This window comes from Manihot esculenta, chromosome 1, assembly GCF_001659605.2.
Source record: "Manihot esculenta cultivar AM560-2 chromosome 1, M.esculenta_v8, whole genome shotgun sequence".
Classification (NCBI taxonomy): Eukaryota; Viridiplantae; Streptophyta; class Magnoliopsida; order Malpighiales; family Euphorbiaceae; genus Manihot; species Manihot esculenta.
Window position 1 is genome coordinate 34,773,847 of NC_035161.2, and position 16,051 is coordinate 34,789,897.

General features: G+C 35.9%; 4 protein-coding genes across 6 annotated transcripts; 1 reads left to right on the top strand and 3 right to left on the bottom strand.

Annotated features, from left to right (window-relative positions):
- Window positions 1–879: 879 nt before the first annotated feature.
- Window positions 880–4,254, bottom strand: LOC110623023 (GDP-mannose transporter GONST2). 2 transcript variants are annotated; one of them, XM_043959307.1, is made up of 3 exons: window positions 2,483–4,254; window positions 1,204–1,318; window positions 880–1,025 (listed from the first exon to the last, which is right to left on the bottom strand). In XM_043959307.1, the coding sequence occupies exons 1-3, from the start codon at window positions 2,659–2,661 to the stop codon at window positions 1,017–1,019; spliced, it is 303 nt and encodes a 100-aa protein (XP_043815242.1). In that variant the 5' UTR covers window positions 2,662–4,254; the 3' UTR covers window positions 880–1,016. The 2 variants fall into 2 exon arrangements, with proteins under 2 accessions (XP_043815242.1, XP_043815241.1); XM_043959306.1 differs by having other exon boundaries at window positions 880–1,062.
- A 305-nt stretch (window positions 4,255–4,559) lies between these two features.
- Window positions 4,560–5,913, bottom strand: LOC110617446. The gene has a single exon (XM_021760214.2). It carries the CDS (start codon window positions 5,766–5,768, stop codon window positions 4,620–4,622), a length of 1,149 nt encoding a protein of 382 aa, XP_021615906.1. The 5' UTR covers window positions 5,769–5,913; the 3' UTR covers window positions 4,560–4,619.
- A 3,394-nt stretch (window positions 5,914–9,307) lies between these two features.
- On the bottom strand, window positions 9,308–11,177 carry LOC110616950 (cytochrome P450 86A1). Its single transcript, XM_021759491.2, has one exon. It carries the CDS (start codon window positions 11,126–11,128, stop codon window positions 9,593–9,595), a length of 1,536 nt encoding a protein of 511 aa, XP_021615183.1. The 5' UTR covers window positions 11,129–11,177; the 3' UTR covers window positions 9,308–9,592.
- A 1,378-nt stretch (window positions 11,178–12,555) lies between these two features.
- LOC110616959 lies at window positions 12,556–15,744 on the top strand. Of its 2 annotated transcripts, none has more exons than XM_021759503.2 (2): window positions 12,556–13,096; window positions 13,591–15,744. In XM_021759503.2, exon 1 carries the CDS (start codon window positions 12,726–12,728, stop codon window positions 13,011–13,013), a length of 288 nt encoding a protein of 95 aa, XP_021615195.1. In that variant the 5' UTR covers window positions 12,556–12,725; the 3' UTR covers window positions 13,014–13,096; window positions 13,591–15,744. The 2 variants fall into 2 exon arrangements, with proteins under 2 accessions (XP_021615195.1, XP_043815247.1); XM_043959312.1 differs by having other exon boundaries at window positions 14,381–15,744.
- The last annotated feature ends 307 nt before the right edge of the window (window positions 15,745–16,051 follow it).

Consider the following 16,051-nt stretch of genomic DNA (forward strand, 5'->3'; position numbering starts at 1 on the left):
CCACGGGTCCTCAAGCTTCTTTGAAAATCATTCAACATTATTGGGTTTTTTTTCCTTGAAGATTCAACATTATTGTGGCACAACCAGTTGATATAGAAAATTATTTATCATATAAAATTAAATAGTCATTATATAAACGAGTTTCCTTGTCTGTCAAGTGTGGAATATGAACCCAAAACGAGAGATTCATGCAATTGCTGCAAGCAATACTAATTTTTTTGATAGGCAAACGTTAATAAACTCATGAAGGAGGAAAGTTCAGAACAAGGTAGCTCCAATATGAAAAATACTCATATTTCTCGCATACAGCCTCTTTCACAAGGAAAATATTTGCAGCCAATATTCATTATCATGCACTTCTTTATAATCAATAAGATTGCATAGTTACCTTTAAACTTAGACAATTTACCTCCTTTATATATGCAAAACGGTGATGATGTTCTGAAATCCAAAAAATTAGGATTTACAATGAATGTGTAAGTTTGGCCAATGAAGATCACGTCTCTCCCTCTTTATCATTTTTTCTTTTATCCTCTAGTAATGTATAACCGTCTTCCTGCTACAGTATTATGTCTCTGTTATTCAGGCCATACGTACGGACGGATCAGAGCACTTCTCCACGCAGGCAGCCATTTAATTCCTCAGGCGCGCATGCTGGCAGGGCTGCAAAGTGACGGGACTCGCTTTCCTTATTTTCCGTCGTATCATCGGACTAGGCCTTTCGTGGATAAGCCCGCGTACGTGGTCAGTCTGGTCTGCTTCTCATCACGGGGCTAGATCACGTGATGTGGAGCCGACCTACCTGCGTGTAGCTTAATGGGTTTTGGACCTGTATCTTTCTCCAGAGCCAAGCCTCGTCCCTGGTGAGAGAAGTCCGGTGGTCATAAGGTGACATTGGGCTTATTCAAGATTGCAAATTTTCTAAGAACATATTACTTCCCAAATCTTAATTAGATGCCCCAAGTAGGAGATATGTCTGAACAAATTTGGTAGACTGAGTGGAAACTTTAACAAAACTAGACCAGCTGTTGAAATAGGAATCTTGTCGATGAACGCACCAGACTGAACGCGCACACACACAAAAAGCAGCAATTTCTTTATTGTAAAATCATGTCACTTGCAGAGCTAATAAATGTGCATCTTGCATTACCAGCAAGAATACACCACATATCAACTATACCTAAGTGTAGAACACACGATTACCTGTAAGTTGTGGGGCCAGTTTGATATGAAAACCACAGAGATGAAGCTAATAGCAAGCCCAGGCAATCCACTGGCTGTTGCAACAGCGCAGAAATTTGGTAATTTGATCACATCTCTGCAAATTAACTAAAACCACACGTCATAGGTTTGCAGAATTTTGCTGTTATGAAGCGAAAGCATCCTATTCTCACTAAGCTCACAAATTTTGTTTACACATTAATCACATATTGCCGTTCATCAAACAGCAGAATCAAGAAGATGGGGAAAGTTAGAGACAATACAAACTTAGCAACACCATTGAAATTTCATTAAGAGATTCGCTTCTTGTTAAGGACTTCTTTTTGTCCATTGCTTGCTGGACAAGTAGAAGTGTTGCATATTAGTTGCGTAGTTTGAAAGCGTAACAGTGGAATGGGCACTACATCAGGCACATCTACTCCCACTCCAAGTTAAAAATTACAAATGTCCAAAGCCATTTCACATTGTTACTGGGAGGTTAGTGAAGGCGGCATTAAGTTTACAAATCCAGTAACTTGTCCTCAGAACGAAATTCATGATTTGCCATGCATAACCCATTGCACTGGATAAAAGATCTGTACTACCGCCGCTGGTAGCAGAGATATTCTGCAAAGCAGAACGATACACAGCCCAACAATCTTACAAAATGGAGTTCATAAACTAAGAAAAGAAACAGGAATCTGGAAAACTGTAGTGGAGTTAAAACTTTAAAGTACTCCAATTGTAGCATCAAGATGCTAAACTTCTGATATTGCCAAGTGTGGCCTATTATCCGTAACATGTTACAAAATTATGTGCTGAAGACACAATCGTGAGAAGCAACTGAAGTTTAAGTGATTTCTAGCAGTGGTATGTAACCTTTTACATCTTTCTAAACATTACTTACATAAAGAATATCTGTCAGTTGTTTTGAAATTGATGATAATTATTCTGTTCTGCAAATATACTAATCATCACCAGCTTAGTGATTACACATGACACAGATGAAGTGATGTTTTATATCATCAAACATGGCAGCCCATAATATCTGATTCTGATATTTCAGGAAAATTTTTTGTAACTCCACAATTGCTGTCAAAATATTCGTCACATTCTTCAGAAATGTCACCATATCTAATCAACCAGAAATAAATGCACAAAATTGCATTTGCTTTCATCAATATTCATTCACTTTTTCTTTTGATAGGATAATATTCATTCACAATTAGTATCCACTCTTCTCTGTAAATCTAAAACACATAAGCCGCAGATTCTGACATACCTATACATGCCTGATACAAGCATGCCAACAAAGATTGCATTGACAAGGATCCAGACCTTTATTAGTCTCCAATTAAGCTTTTCTGCTGGAGCAGATCCACAGAAACCCAAAATAGCAACAACCAGACGGCAGATCAAATTCTGCAGCAAAAATTGAAGCAAGTAGATCCGTATACTCATGCACAAGAATTAAAGAAAATCAACTAACAAGTGGCAGATGTGATCACCTTTTAACACAAAACTATTACTGAACAGTTAGTACTTAGATTCTATCTTGTAAAAGAGAAAAAAAATATTGATTCTAAAACTCACACTACGATACTTCTTACTTTTCAGAGCAACCAGATAGAAAAAGGCTGTTTCACAACCGACATACTTGATATAACGCAAGAGATATTCCTGCACTGGAATTGTAAGTTGATAATACAACTTTTTTCGACAAAACCATGCTGCAACAAGAAATACTGTAAGCTATTCCGGAAAAAAGTTGTCTGCATGGCATTATGTGCTGCATGATTCCCTCTAAGCACAACAAATTGGAGAAATTGCAAAAGGAAAACACATTAAATGGACATTCTACTTGAAGCCTTTCATTAGCTGCAATGATTCTGATATGCTATAACTATGATACTGAACAGATATTGACCGAATAGAATAAAGAATTAACAATCAAAATTGTGATTTTGACGCTTACAGTGAAAATGATATTTTAGGTGAAATTGGAAGATGATTTTCTAGATTAGAATACCTATGGTGAAAGAGTAACCCACATGAAGAAAAGAAGAATTGATTCTACCCGTCACCCACATCTCTAGGTTCTAAATGGATTGCTTGCCAATTAACCTGTTTTTCTTGCGTACGAATACCATTTGGAATTTTGATTACCCCATTAATCTGAAGACTGGTTTTCACTAACAGAGGTGGATTCTGGTTCTTCACGATCATTGGGAAACTTACAACATGGCACAGCCGGACGAAAGGTTTTCTAAACTAAGAAAATGTGAAGAGAAACAAGAATAGAGCGTAAGCGAAACCCAAGAACATCAAAGCGACAAAATTGGCCAGAAAAAATAGTAATAGCTAGAAAACAGAACAAACCCGTGAAGACTGATTGAGAAGTGCATGGAGATTGAATAACGTAAAAAGAAGGGCATGGGTTTTCGAGGTTTGGAAGCGATTGAGATGGAGATTTTTAAATTGGATTATTCGGACCTGAGAGCGAAACAGCGAAGGAATTGTTTTTGAATTCTGGAAACTCTTAGATTTAGTCCATAATGGACTAAATCAGGCCATCTTCTTGGCTGATTCCACGCTCTTTTAGCAGATTGGACTTCGGTGCTTTCAGGCCTAATTTTTCTCCAAAGCTGGCAAGTTATAATATTGGGCTTTTGATGAGTCCACTAGAAATCATGTTTTCACGCAATAACAAGAGTCTATTGAAATAGAGAGTAATTATTTGAGTTCGCATTCTAGAGTAGCCATTATCGCTCGCGACTCCTGTATTGTTTTGTTTTGTTTCTACTTCTCAACCTTCGATTCAACCAAGTTCACATATATGCTCGACCAAAAAGAAATCACAAAATTATAAATAAAATACCTAATTAAGCCCCAGCAACGTTTATAATAAAAATAGTGTTTAGTGAAAATTAATAAATGATTAAAAATAATTAAGTTGATTAAAATAAATTTCATTAGCAACTTTTCTAAAAAAATGCTTAAATGATTTTTTTCTTCTTTACAATGTCCATATACATTGAACAAAATCCTGACAATTTCTCTCTCTAAACTACTTCTTAAAAGGCATACCATAAATTAAAAACTTGAAAATTCATTCAAACTCACGAAGCTAAGCATATCATATATCTACTCTGTTAATCATCCGAATCCTAACAGGAAAGTGATTTACATACTAATTACGGGCCCTCCATCATATGCTCAAGCTTTGGACCCAGAAAAAAAAAAAAAAAAACCATTGTGGGCATTTGCGGTTGTGACTTGTCACTAATTTTCCTTGGCCAGAGACCATATGAAACACTGACAATAAGCTTCACTATGTCATCACAACCCAACGTCAAAAGTTAAATAAAAACAAAACAATAATAAAAATTAAAAATTAGAAAACCCACGTTACATGATCATCACACGGTATACACAATCACAAAGCAAGGAAGCACAGCCCTTGGATTAAACACCATTAGCTCTTCCTCGTCCAGCCTGCTATGGACCCCGCTGCCACCCCTTCCCACGACAGAATCAAACCCTCCATTCTCCTTATCCACCTCCTCCTCATCCTCCATTTCACACCCGACCCGACCCGCTACTACTCTGCATACCAGCATTGCTCGTTTCACGTTCATAAACTTGAATTCCTCTTCCACCTCCTCTGGGATCGACACGTGTGCCATCCAGCTGCTCGATAGTGTAGAGATTCCGTCCATCTTGGGTGAGAAGCCTGATTTTATTATCCCACAGACGCTGCAGTATTGCTGGTTGCAAATGCTGGAATTTTCATTCGCTCCCAAATCGCAGATGAACGTCGAACAGTAAAATCTCAAGAGTTCATTACCATCTGCTACGCATCTCTCGTCCCTTCTCTTTACGACGCTGTTTCTTGCAGCTTTGGCTTTCACGACCTCTCTGTACTCTTCAAATCTTGATAGTATCTTTGGACTGTTATGGATCTTTAAAATCCTACGGATTTCTGGGTTCTTTTCTTTACAAGACCAACCTGTTTTGAATATGATATGGACTATATTCTTCCCTGAATCTCCATCTTGAAGCTCTGACACCGCGTGTTTGATCGCTTGATGCTGCTCCAGAAGCTGAGGTTTTTGAAAGATTTCGCCGCAAGCTGTGCACGGAAAGATATCATTTCGTAAAGGAAAGAACTGATCATTAGTTGAGATTTCTGATTCTTGGCAAGACCCAGATGACTTTGTACGTGGAGGAACATCGGACGAGTGCTCTTCGGGAGGGATCATGGAGACTATGGACTGCTGCGATGATCTTGCCGAGGTGAGAGTTGGCACTGGAGATTGATCCTGTGAGCTGCTGGCTTTGTAAGTCTTTGAGTAGAAGATACGTTTGAGATAGGTCCAGGAAGAAGAGAGAGCTCTGTGAGGCTTTAGGCGAGATGAAGAAGAAGATGTGGGAGATGGAGGAGAGGCTTTGCGTTTCTTGGTCGATGGCTGATGATCTCTGAATGTGAAAGTAAAGCAACCCAGGTGGAATAGGAGGATAAAGATGGAGAGGAACTTATTGAATACTGATACTATGCCTGTAGCCATTGGAGCTTGAGCTCTGCTTCAGGACATCAATGAGGCATTGCACGAGCTAGCAAGAGAGAGGGAGAGATGCAAAGAAAAAATGAAAAGGAAGAGCTAAGGAGGAAAGAAAAAGAAAGCAGAGGCGTGGTGGGGGCATGGAAGAATAAAGCTAAGAGTAGGTGGAACGCAACTTCATAGCATATATATTTTTTTCTCTATGTCTGTATTGAACTATATATGTACATGATAATTACTAATTTTATTTGTTTGTATCCCAAAATTTTTACAATAAAATATATTTGTTGGGATTTATTGAGATGAAAAAATCTGGGTTTTTTTTATCCTAAGATGAACTATGTAATTGTTTTTTTTTTTAATTATTATTTTTAAACCACACATTTCCCCTAGTGATCATTTGCAACGCAATACTTTATTCTGGTTCTCGAATATTATAAATCTGAAGTATAACTATGCGGATCGCATTAGATATTGAATTCATAAAGGAAGAGTTTTAGAATTTAGACCACAATTTGGGCATCTTAAAATGTCTGCCTTCACAAGAAGGCATGCAGGTGCAGCAAGAATGATGGAATTCGCATGTGGGTTTCAGAAGGAGAATTTAATTCAAGCACGGACGTACTCGTTGTCCATAGTTATCTCCACACGTGCAATGTTCCTGTATTTACAATAATATATTATTTATTATTTTTTACTATGCAAGATCAATTGAATGTATTAATAGAGATTTAAATAGAAAAATTAAAATATTTAATAAATCTTTTTAAATACACCTCTATTAGGTAAAAATGAAATAGTCAAAGTGGGTTGAGCAACCAAAATGATTACGGTTAATATGGTTGTTTATGTAATATTTTTGAAGCTCATGAAATTATAAAATGAAATTAAAGGAATATCATCATCTCTACACTTTTTCTTTTATGATTATATAGACCACAATTACACTTTCACTTTGGTTTTTTTCATTTCATTAAAGTCATAAAGGAGATAAAATAATCACATTAACTATAAGGCTCCAAAGCCAAATCCTTTCAATATTTCAATGTGGGCCACGTGATCTGCATGTGTCCTGCTTTGCTTTTTGGGTGGGCCTCTCTAATCTTCCAATAATGTTCTATTCATCCCTCCTTGTCTCCCCCTCCCCTCCCTTCAATGAAATACCACCACTGTTGTCTTTATTTTATAATTTACAAATAATATCAAATTAATTTATTTTGCTTTTTTACACTTATTGGTTGGCTTGGGGGTCGTGCCCCCAAATTTTAAAATTAAAATTTTATTTATAGATTTTTATGTATTTTTTTAAATAAATTTAAACGCCCCCTCAATGTTTTTAAAAATTTAAATATTAATTATGTATATTAAAACATTTTGTAAAAATTATTATATGCTCCTCAAAATACTTTTTATTTTGACATCTGCACTTTTATGTAAATCTAATTTTTTATTCTATTTTGATTTGATAGAAAAATATTGTAAAAAGAAGGCTATGAAAAGCTGAGTGTTGACTAGAGAGTTGACTACAGTGTCAGAAGAAGTAAAAACAGAGAGAAAAGGTATAGATGCCAGTTCCCACCTTCCTGCTTCCTTCATCTTTTTATATTGTTGAAGCTTTTCACTGCTAATTAATTCTCTTTTGCTTTTGCTTTCCCTACGCTTCTCTCCTTCAATCAGCCACGTTAAATTGTTTTTACAATATAGTCACTAACCTTTGCTTGCTATGATTTTTTTTTATTCAAATTATAAATTGTATATCTTTTTATAAATAATAAGGGAGTTCTTTTATTAGTCAATATTTAATTTTGTTGAAAAGCAATTTATAATTATTATAATTATTTATAATTAATAGAATGATTATGAAAGTATATATATATATATCAATTAGACATAAAATTATTAAACAAAAAAGATTTAAAACAATAAAAAGGCAATAAAAGAATAAAATAAAACAATAAACATAAAAGAATAAAAGCACAAAAAAAAAGAGGAAATTAATAATAATCGAAAGGGTTTGTTGCCTTATATAGCAGCAACAGCCAGCAGATGCTACTGCATAGAACACCAAATGTACAACTCCAAATTATATGAAGATTTATTGTTGAAACATGCGAGCAGTCCGGCCCAAATTCATCTTTAAATTATTTAATAATTTATAATTTAATTAATATAAATTTCATTTATTGAAAATTTTTTCTATCCATAATTATCCCCACTAAATGTCTTTATTGTAATTTTCATACGATGAATTGAATTACAATTACGATATTAGAATCGAATCGATTTATTAGTATCTAAAATGTCTTTACCTTAGTTTGCATGAGTATTGCAGACACACTAACAGTATATAATTTTTATAATTCAGGGCGATTCTAATACTAATCGTAATAGTTCAATTCAAATTAATTTAAATAATTTTTTAATTTATTTTTTATTTGATAAAAAATAATTCATTTAAATTATTTAATAATTTATAATTTAACTAATATATAATCAATTTCATTTACAAACGATATGGAAATTCTTTAACAGTAACAAATTTTTAGCTTTTATCCGTTGTAGGTTCTCATGAAACAGCTGGGCCATGGGCCATGAGGCGGGGTTCAACAGCACAGGGTTGCTTTCTCTTCTTTTTGTGTGAATATTAATAGACATAATTAAGCAAAATAAACAAAGTTTCCTTGATGATGGATGGTTGAGCTTCTTTAACAAGCTGGGCTGGCTGGCTAGATAGCTAAGCTCCACTCACAAACTCATAACAACTAATAAATATTTTGCCTTTTTCTTTCTTTTCCGCAGCTTCCAACTAAACTAACTCTCTGTTTTCTGTCCCATCCAATACTCCTTGTTTCTATTCTTTGCAATGATTCCTTTATTATAATTCTTTTTATTTTTTTCATTACACTTCAAATACTTTTGCTATAAAATTTATATATTTAAAGGAAACATGAATATACAGATTTATTTATTTATAAATTTTCACACAACTAGGATGATGAATGTAGGCATGTTTGAGAGGATTTAACCCTGGATCAAGTTAGATTTAGGTTAAATTTGAAATTTTTTTGCTTAATGTTTTCATTTAGGTTTTACTATGAATATTCTCTTGAGGTCCTAATAAATTGAAATTAGTAGTTTCATTTCTTTTTTTAAAAAAAGAATGAATAGTATTTAAATAATGTTATCGAAGGAATAGAAGTTTATATATTTTTTCAGACTTGGAATAAGAAAGATTTGTGGAGTTGGATGGTGGTGGTTTCAACAGAACTGGTAAGAAAATGTATTCAGACTTGTATTGCATTGGTTAATGAGTGTATATTCAGCTGGAAGCTTAATTGGGATTTGGTGGGGGTTGGATTTTCACCACCTTCTTGATTGAATTTTGAGACGTTAAACTTTTACTTTTGTGCAGTTGATTCACCTTCTGTGATTCGTGGGACGAATTCTCTACTTGGTTGGAACCGTACGTTGTGTACGTGGAACCACAAGTATTTAATATTTATAATTTATTAGTCTAATTAATTCGAATTAGTAATAATTATATATGATAATAATTTGTTTGTAGTATTTATTATTGATGTAATTATACGAAAACCCATATCAGTTGACATGGAATATACAACATTAATACAAGACAATCACCGTTCCATTTGTATACCACCAATCATTATAGACGATGAACTCTACTCAAATTCAACCCGACCCACCAATCCAAACCACAAATTTAATTATATACGTAAACATATGAAAAACCAAAAAAACATCCGAAAGGGTAAGAATTATGTCTTCTGGGAATACACCAATGCATGCATGCATGCATGCACCCCTTTCTATGCCAGCGTACGAGGTTGCAAGAATACACGAAGCCCATTCTTCATGAACAACGTAAGAGACATCTTCTGCTGGACACGGTGGCCGGGGACCACAGATAATCGGTAACGCAATAGCACAGCTGAAGCCACAGACTTCATTTGCAGGTAGGCTAAGTCTTTCCCCAAACAAGTCCTTGGTCCAGCATTAAAGGCCACAAACTTGTAGCCATCTTTAGGAGGTTCAAATCGGTTTCCTTCCGGTGACAGCCATCGCTCCGGCTTGAACTCCATGCAATCCTCACCCCATATGCTCTTCATTCTCCCTACAGAATATATAGAATATGTAACGGTTGAACCTGCCGGTACAAATGTGCCGTCCGGTAAAACATCATCTGCTACTACATATTTGAAATCCTGAGGCACTGAAGGATATAAACGAAGTGTTTCGGCTAATGCTGCTTTCACGTAGACCAATTTATCGGCTTCATCAAAGTCTAGAGGCTCCTCAAGCCATTTTTGGTGATCATTGCCTCGCGTTTCTCGTAGCACAGTTGATATTTCCTTGACAATCTTTGCTTCAACTTCTGGGTGGTTCATAACTAGCCAGAAGAACCAGCTAAGAGCAACCGATGAAGTGTCGCGGCCGGCGAGGACGAAGTTTAGAGCGATTCGTTGGAGAACGGAGATTGGAAAGGGATTACCATCGACGTCTCTTTTTTTCATGAATCGCGATAATAAGTCATCCGACGGATTTTCTTTGCGTGCTGCTACGGCGTCGTCCATGTAATTTTCGACAACTTTGAGGCTCTTCTTTAGTCTCTTCTCTGACCCAATTCCTAACATCTTCTCAATTCTCCATAACAAACCAGGATAAAGAAGCCGTTGAAGGGTAGCTTCAGTAGCTGTATCGAATGCAATGGCGAAAGGGTTTTCAGGCATTTCTGGAGAGAGGGTTTGAGGATCTTTCCCAAAGGTGAGTCCACAAATGTTGTCGAATGTCAACCGAAGCAGCAAGTCTTGCAAGTCCACTGCGAGCTTCTCACTGGCTGCTTTATCTAAAATGCTCCACAGGCGATTCTTGATCGTCCGGTTCACCCACCGAGCCATGGCTTGCCTCAAAGTCCTGGTAGTGAACTCTAAAGCCGCAGTTTTACGCTGTATTAGCCATGTATCTCCATCACTATTAAAGATCCCTTGACCCAATAGATCATGGAACGCAGTTTGCCAGTGAGGACCCTTGGGATAATTATCAAACCGGGTTCGAAGTATATGTTCCATGTTCTTGGGATGGCAGGTGACAGTATAGAAACCTTGCCTGCGAGCCAGGAAAGGAAGAGCTATAGTACACGTTTGGTAAGTTGATGCACCACCAGTTGCTCTGAGATTACTGGCGATCCAATCATGGATTTGTCTCCTGTTCTTGAACAGAACCGGGAGGCTTCCCACTATAGGCCATAGCTTAGGACCAGAAAGTTTACGAGCAAGGAGATAGAACCAAAAGAGATAAGCAGATGTAGCAGCTGCTAGGGTGAAGAAGAAAGGTAAGGCTTCCATCTGAGATGTTGTGAGGTTTACGATGACAGGACAGTGAGAGTGATGATGTAGAGCATATATATATTTATATAAGATGATACTAAAAGAAAGTTTAGGAGGAAGTTGTTAGGAAATTTTTGTGCAGCCTGGTCGCTGTTGGGTTGATAGGAACTTGTGAGAGAATGTACAAGAAACCATGCAATTGCTATATAGTGGTTTTATTTGTAGTCGCCTGAGTAGGTGTGTTAAATAAATTAAGTTTGATGATATATCTGGTATGTCCTATTGATTGCCAAATGTGGAATGATATGTTTTCTTATTTTTTATTTGGTCCACCAAACTTAGAATCATTTTTGTCCGTTGCATATAGAATACTTGTCATGGCACTGTTTGCACGTACGATATATACAACTATTTTATTTTATTTTTTTAAAAAAGAAGGGCAGGCCTTAATCTTGAACTTGGGGTCACTGATGGAAGCAAGCATAGAGCTTAGCTGCAAATCTTCAACCTGCGTTAGGGCAGCTTAATTTCATGGAAGCTTTTGAAGGTTGTAGATGGGGAGTAGTTAGAGTGGGTTAACAACAAGGAGAAATGGGCTTGCTTTTGCTCTAAATCTAAAGCAGCTGTTGCTAATAAGAGATGAACAAGCAAGCTGAGTCCCAAGAGGGAGTGAATGAATTGGACTTATTGGCTCTTTCTTACTGTTATTGGTTCGAATAAAAGGGAGACGTTCAGAAGAAGAAATCAAGACCCAAAAGTTTCCTTTTGCCCTTTCTTAGGGAAACTCACACCAACCCCCTGGATTAATTTTTTAGCTATGGGCAGACATCTTTGCCTTTATTTGTTTTATTAAGATTTTTATTTTGTGAGAAAAAATAACAAAATAATTTTGTTGACCATCCAATCCAAAATCCATTGGCAAGATCTTGATTTATTCATTTATTTTAACTATCTGATTTTAAATGGAATGCAATGGCAAAGAGAAAATGGAAGAATTTGTCTTTCCATATTAACTTTTGTTTTTTTTTTTTCAATATTCTATTCTTTTTAATTTTATCAATTTTAGTCTATTTATTAATAAAAAAAGTTAAATTTTTATAAAATCTTTTATTTCAAAAAAAAATATTGCTTTCAACCTACTTGTGCTAGAGTAAAAGATGTGAGAAAGAGAAGAAGACAATCCAAACAAGATGGTTTTGGGCCTTTTCGTAGCCATGTAACACTCGTACCCACAACCCAAATCCTCATTTCAGGCCTTTCGATTGAAGCCCAGAGGAAAGCAGGCAAGGCAAGCAAAGTCGATGGTTTATCATCAGGCCACTTGTGAAATCTCCATCCATATATTATCCTTTGGATTTTTTTCTTATTTTCGACCTCTCAAAATATTAAAAACCATTTCAAGTAAAAAAGGGAAAATTAAGATAAGCCACTTGTGGAGAGCTCTTGGCACAAACACTTCCTCCATCTATCAACTCCCATCCAACGGCTACAATTTCACTACACCAATAGCCAAGGAAACAAAAATTATATCACCATTGCCTGTTTCACTATCCTCACCTGCTCTGCAAATTTGAGAGGAAGAAAAGAAAGCACAACTTGCAAGCAAATAAATAAAATGGCCTCTCTTCCCATTGCCTTCGCTTCTCCTACTGTTAGAGTGTATGCAGCCACAGCAGCCAAGGGAGCAGGCGGGAGTAAAGAGGAAAAGGGATTTCTTGATTGGGTTCTTGGGAATTTGCAGAAGGAAGAACAGTTCTATGAGACTGATCCTGTTCTCAAGAAAGTAGAGGAGAAGAGTGGTGGTGGCGGCGGCACCACCTCTGGCCGCAAGAACTCTGTGTCAATCCCACAGAAGAAGAAAGGCAATGGAGGAGGATTCGGTGGGCTGTTCGCCAAGAAATGAAATATAGAGATACTAGTCTCTTGTTGTCTTTCTCTCCCTGTCTTCACTTGGATGTCATTGATGATTCATGAACTCTTAAAGTTGTATGTGTTCTCTCTCTTTGCATATTACTTTTTTGGTTAATTTTGTTTCATGTCTATGAAATATATAAATTCATTTCAAAATCACTTGCTAGGCTGTTGATTTAATATCAAATTAATTGTTCAATAATTGAGCATAATTATATGTTAACTGTTCAATATTTGAGCAAGGGATGCTGAAGAACTAATGGATATGCCAAATCATGACTCATACATTGTCATCCCTTAATCCATTGTTATAACATGGTTGGTTGTCTATCAGAGCCCATAACCTTTTCTTCATTTGGATTTTTGGATGATGAGGATTTTGTGAGAAAATGGGGGAGAAGAGAGACAAAGGAAATAGAGAAAATAAAATTTAAAATTTTAATGAAAATGATAAAACATTATGAAACATTTTGTTTTTAATCTTATATTCAATTGGACATAGTGAAAACATCTGATATTCCAAATCTATGAAGGCTTCTTTATCATTATACATGCCTTTTGATCAACAGAAGACCAACATGTGCAGAAAAGTATTGAAATTAGAAAAAGAGAAGAAAAAAAAAACATCTACTCGAGTTTTGTACCATGAAAACCCAAGGAATCTAACTGGCTTCAATGGTCAGTTATAGAGACAATTGAGATAGTTTGGACAAACTGGGGTAGAATGAAAGATATGGCATATTCGAGTTGCATTGCAGAAAGGAAGAATGGCAGAGGTGACCTAAAGCATCAATGGCTGATCATGGCATGCTTTGAGAATTGAGAACCCTTCAAATGAAACAAACAACTTTTCTCTGTTCTAATCTTTGATAAGAAAGCTCAAAAGAGGAAAGTTTTTGCCCGAAACTTATCCAGTAGAAGAACTGAAACTAACAGATTTCTTTTCTCACAATTACATAAATGTTATGAAAAAAAAGGAAACAAAATTTTCAATATTAACTAGGATTACCAGTAACAGAATTTGATCTAGGGAGAGAAGAAGAGTTGATGAACTCAATGCAATCTGATATAGCTTCAGTTCTGTGAGTATCAATAGGAGCTACTAGCGGCCTCGGTCTTCCTGCAGATGAATGTCTCCTCCATGAACGTAGGGCTTTTGCCACCTTACTCTCAAGACTATTGAGAAAATTCAAAGGTGAAAGTTGTGATCTTTTTGGTAGTCTGAATCCACAACATCCAGAGAGGCCCCTGTTTCCAGCAGCTTTTTTACTAACAGAGTTCTGTGTTTGGGAAATGGCTTTATTGATCATGCTTGGTCTATTATTCTTTGTTGACATGACTATAACTTCTCTTTGACAGTGAGAGATTGAGAGTAGAATATGGGGAAGATGAGGCAGAATTGCAGATTTGCAGTTGCGAGATCTTGGCATATATAAAGAAGAGAACACCAGAACAGTATCAAAAATTAAAAAGGCACTGGTTTAGGGGTAAGAAAGATGCTAGGAAAGTTTCTGGTTGAGGTAGAAAATGCCTATTGAAAAGTTACTTCAATATAAAGTAAAAGAATATCTTAAAAGCAAATACAAATAATTGAGGATGCAGTAGAAGATTGTCCTAAAATGCAAAGTCAGCAGTTTTCCTTCATAGAAAAGATTGATCAGTTTCTCTTTGTTCACTTGTATCAAATGACTAATGATAACATTTCACGTTGTAAATGAATAAACAAGATGAAATAATAGAGACATGATTTTCTTTATAAAACACATACGTCATGACAGATGCAAGAAGATGCTCCTGCAAGACAACAAATGAAAGATATAGAGCAAAGATTATTTAGTGGGGACAAAGAATCACAAAGGAAGCACTTACACACACACACACGAGGAGTATATAAAGGCATCAACTAGATCACATGGTTGCATCTAGCAGGGAACATCCTGACAGACAGGAAGTGGGCTCTCCAGAAAACCATGCCTTTAACTAAGAGGTGAAAAGAAACACAGTGTTTTCATATTCCTATCACATTTTCTTGCTTTTCAGTCTGAGAGAAAGCTGCTTTCACTTGTGAAAACTCTTCACCGACATAATATTTCTTTGCTCAACTTGCAATTCTTGGTTTCCACACACCAAAATACAAAATAAGTGTCCAAGGTCGGCATTAAAAAGTTGAATAGCAGTTAGGAAGACATGACAGGTCTCCAAGACAAGAGAATCTTAATATGGGTTGCAGCGAGAAGGGACTACATAAATAAACGAGAAAAAAAGAAATTACTCCAACTTTATAAAATAAGCCATTATAATTGCGTAGATGCGTCTAAGCAACATATGCAGATTAACGTAGACAGTTGATATCACCAGACACATGACATTTCAACAAAAATATTTACCTTAATAAAACATTTCTCTTTTCTGTAAGCATTCATACATGGCCATCTAATCAGAAGTACAGTCATGTATCCGTGACCCAATATATTCTTGCTTCACATTAACGTTAAATTTTTTAGACAAATACTATCAGCTCCTAGATTTTTTTAAAAAAAATTATATTGATTCATTTTTATTTAAAAATTACTCAATTAAAATATTGTTATATTTTGTAAAAGCTTTGATGGAGCTAGCTTGGAATAGAAGAAATCACGTACTTCATTCGGTAATTCAATCATGACCCATGCAGTCTAGTGATGATTTAGTTATTTACTCCTATCTACCATAATCATTTCCATGAAAACCCAAAACCTTGTTTGCAGAAAACTTTAGCTTGGCTTTAACCATTTATTTGGCTAATTGGTGGAAGTGCTTCATTCCTTACAAACATACTCTGCTTCATTTTTTATTTCCCTGTAAACATAGTAGTTAGTACAAGGGCTTAAAGAAAAATACAATATGCAATTGATCAATATATCTTATAAATTTGTCCCAACAACGTGGGATGCACAAAACACCATGAACCTATCTTCACCAAAATCAAACCGGACTAAATGCTAGACCCACTCATGAATGCAGGTTTGGAGCAAGAAATAAAAATATATC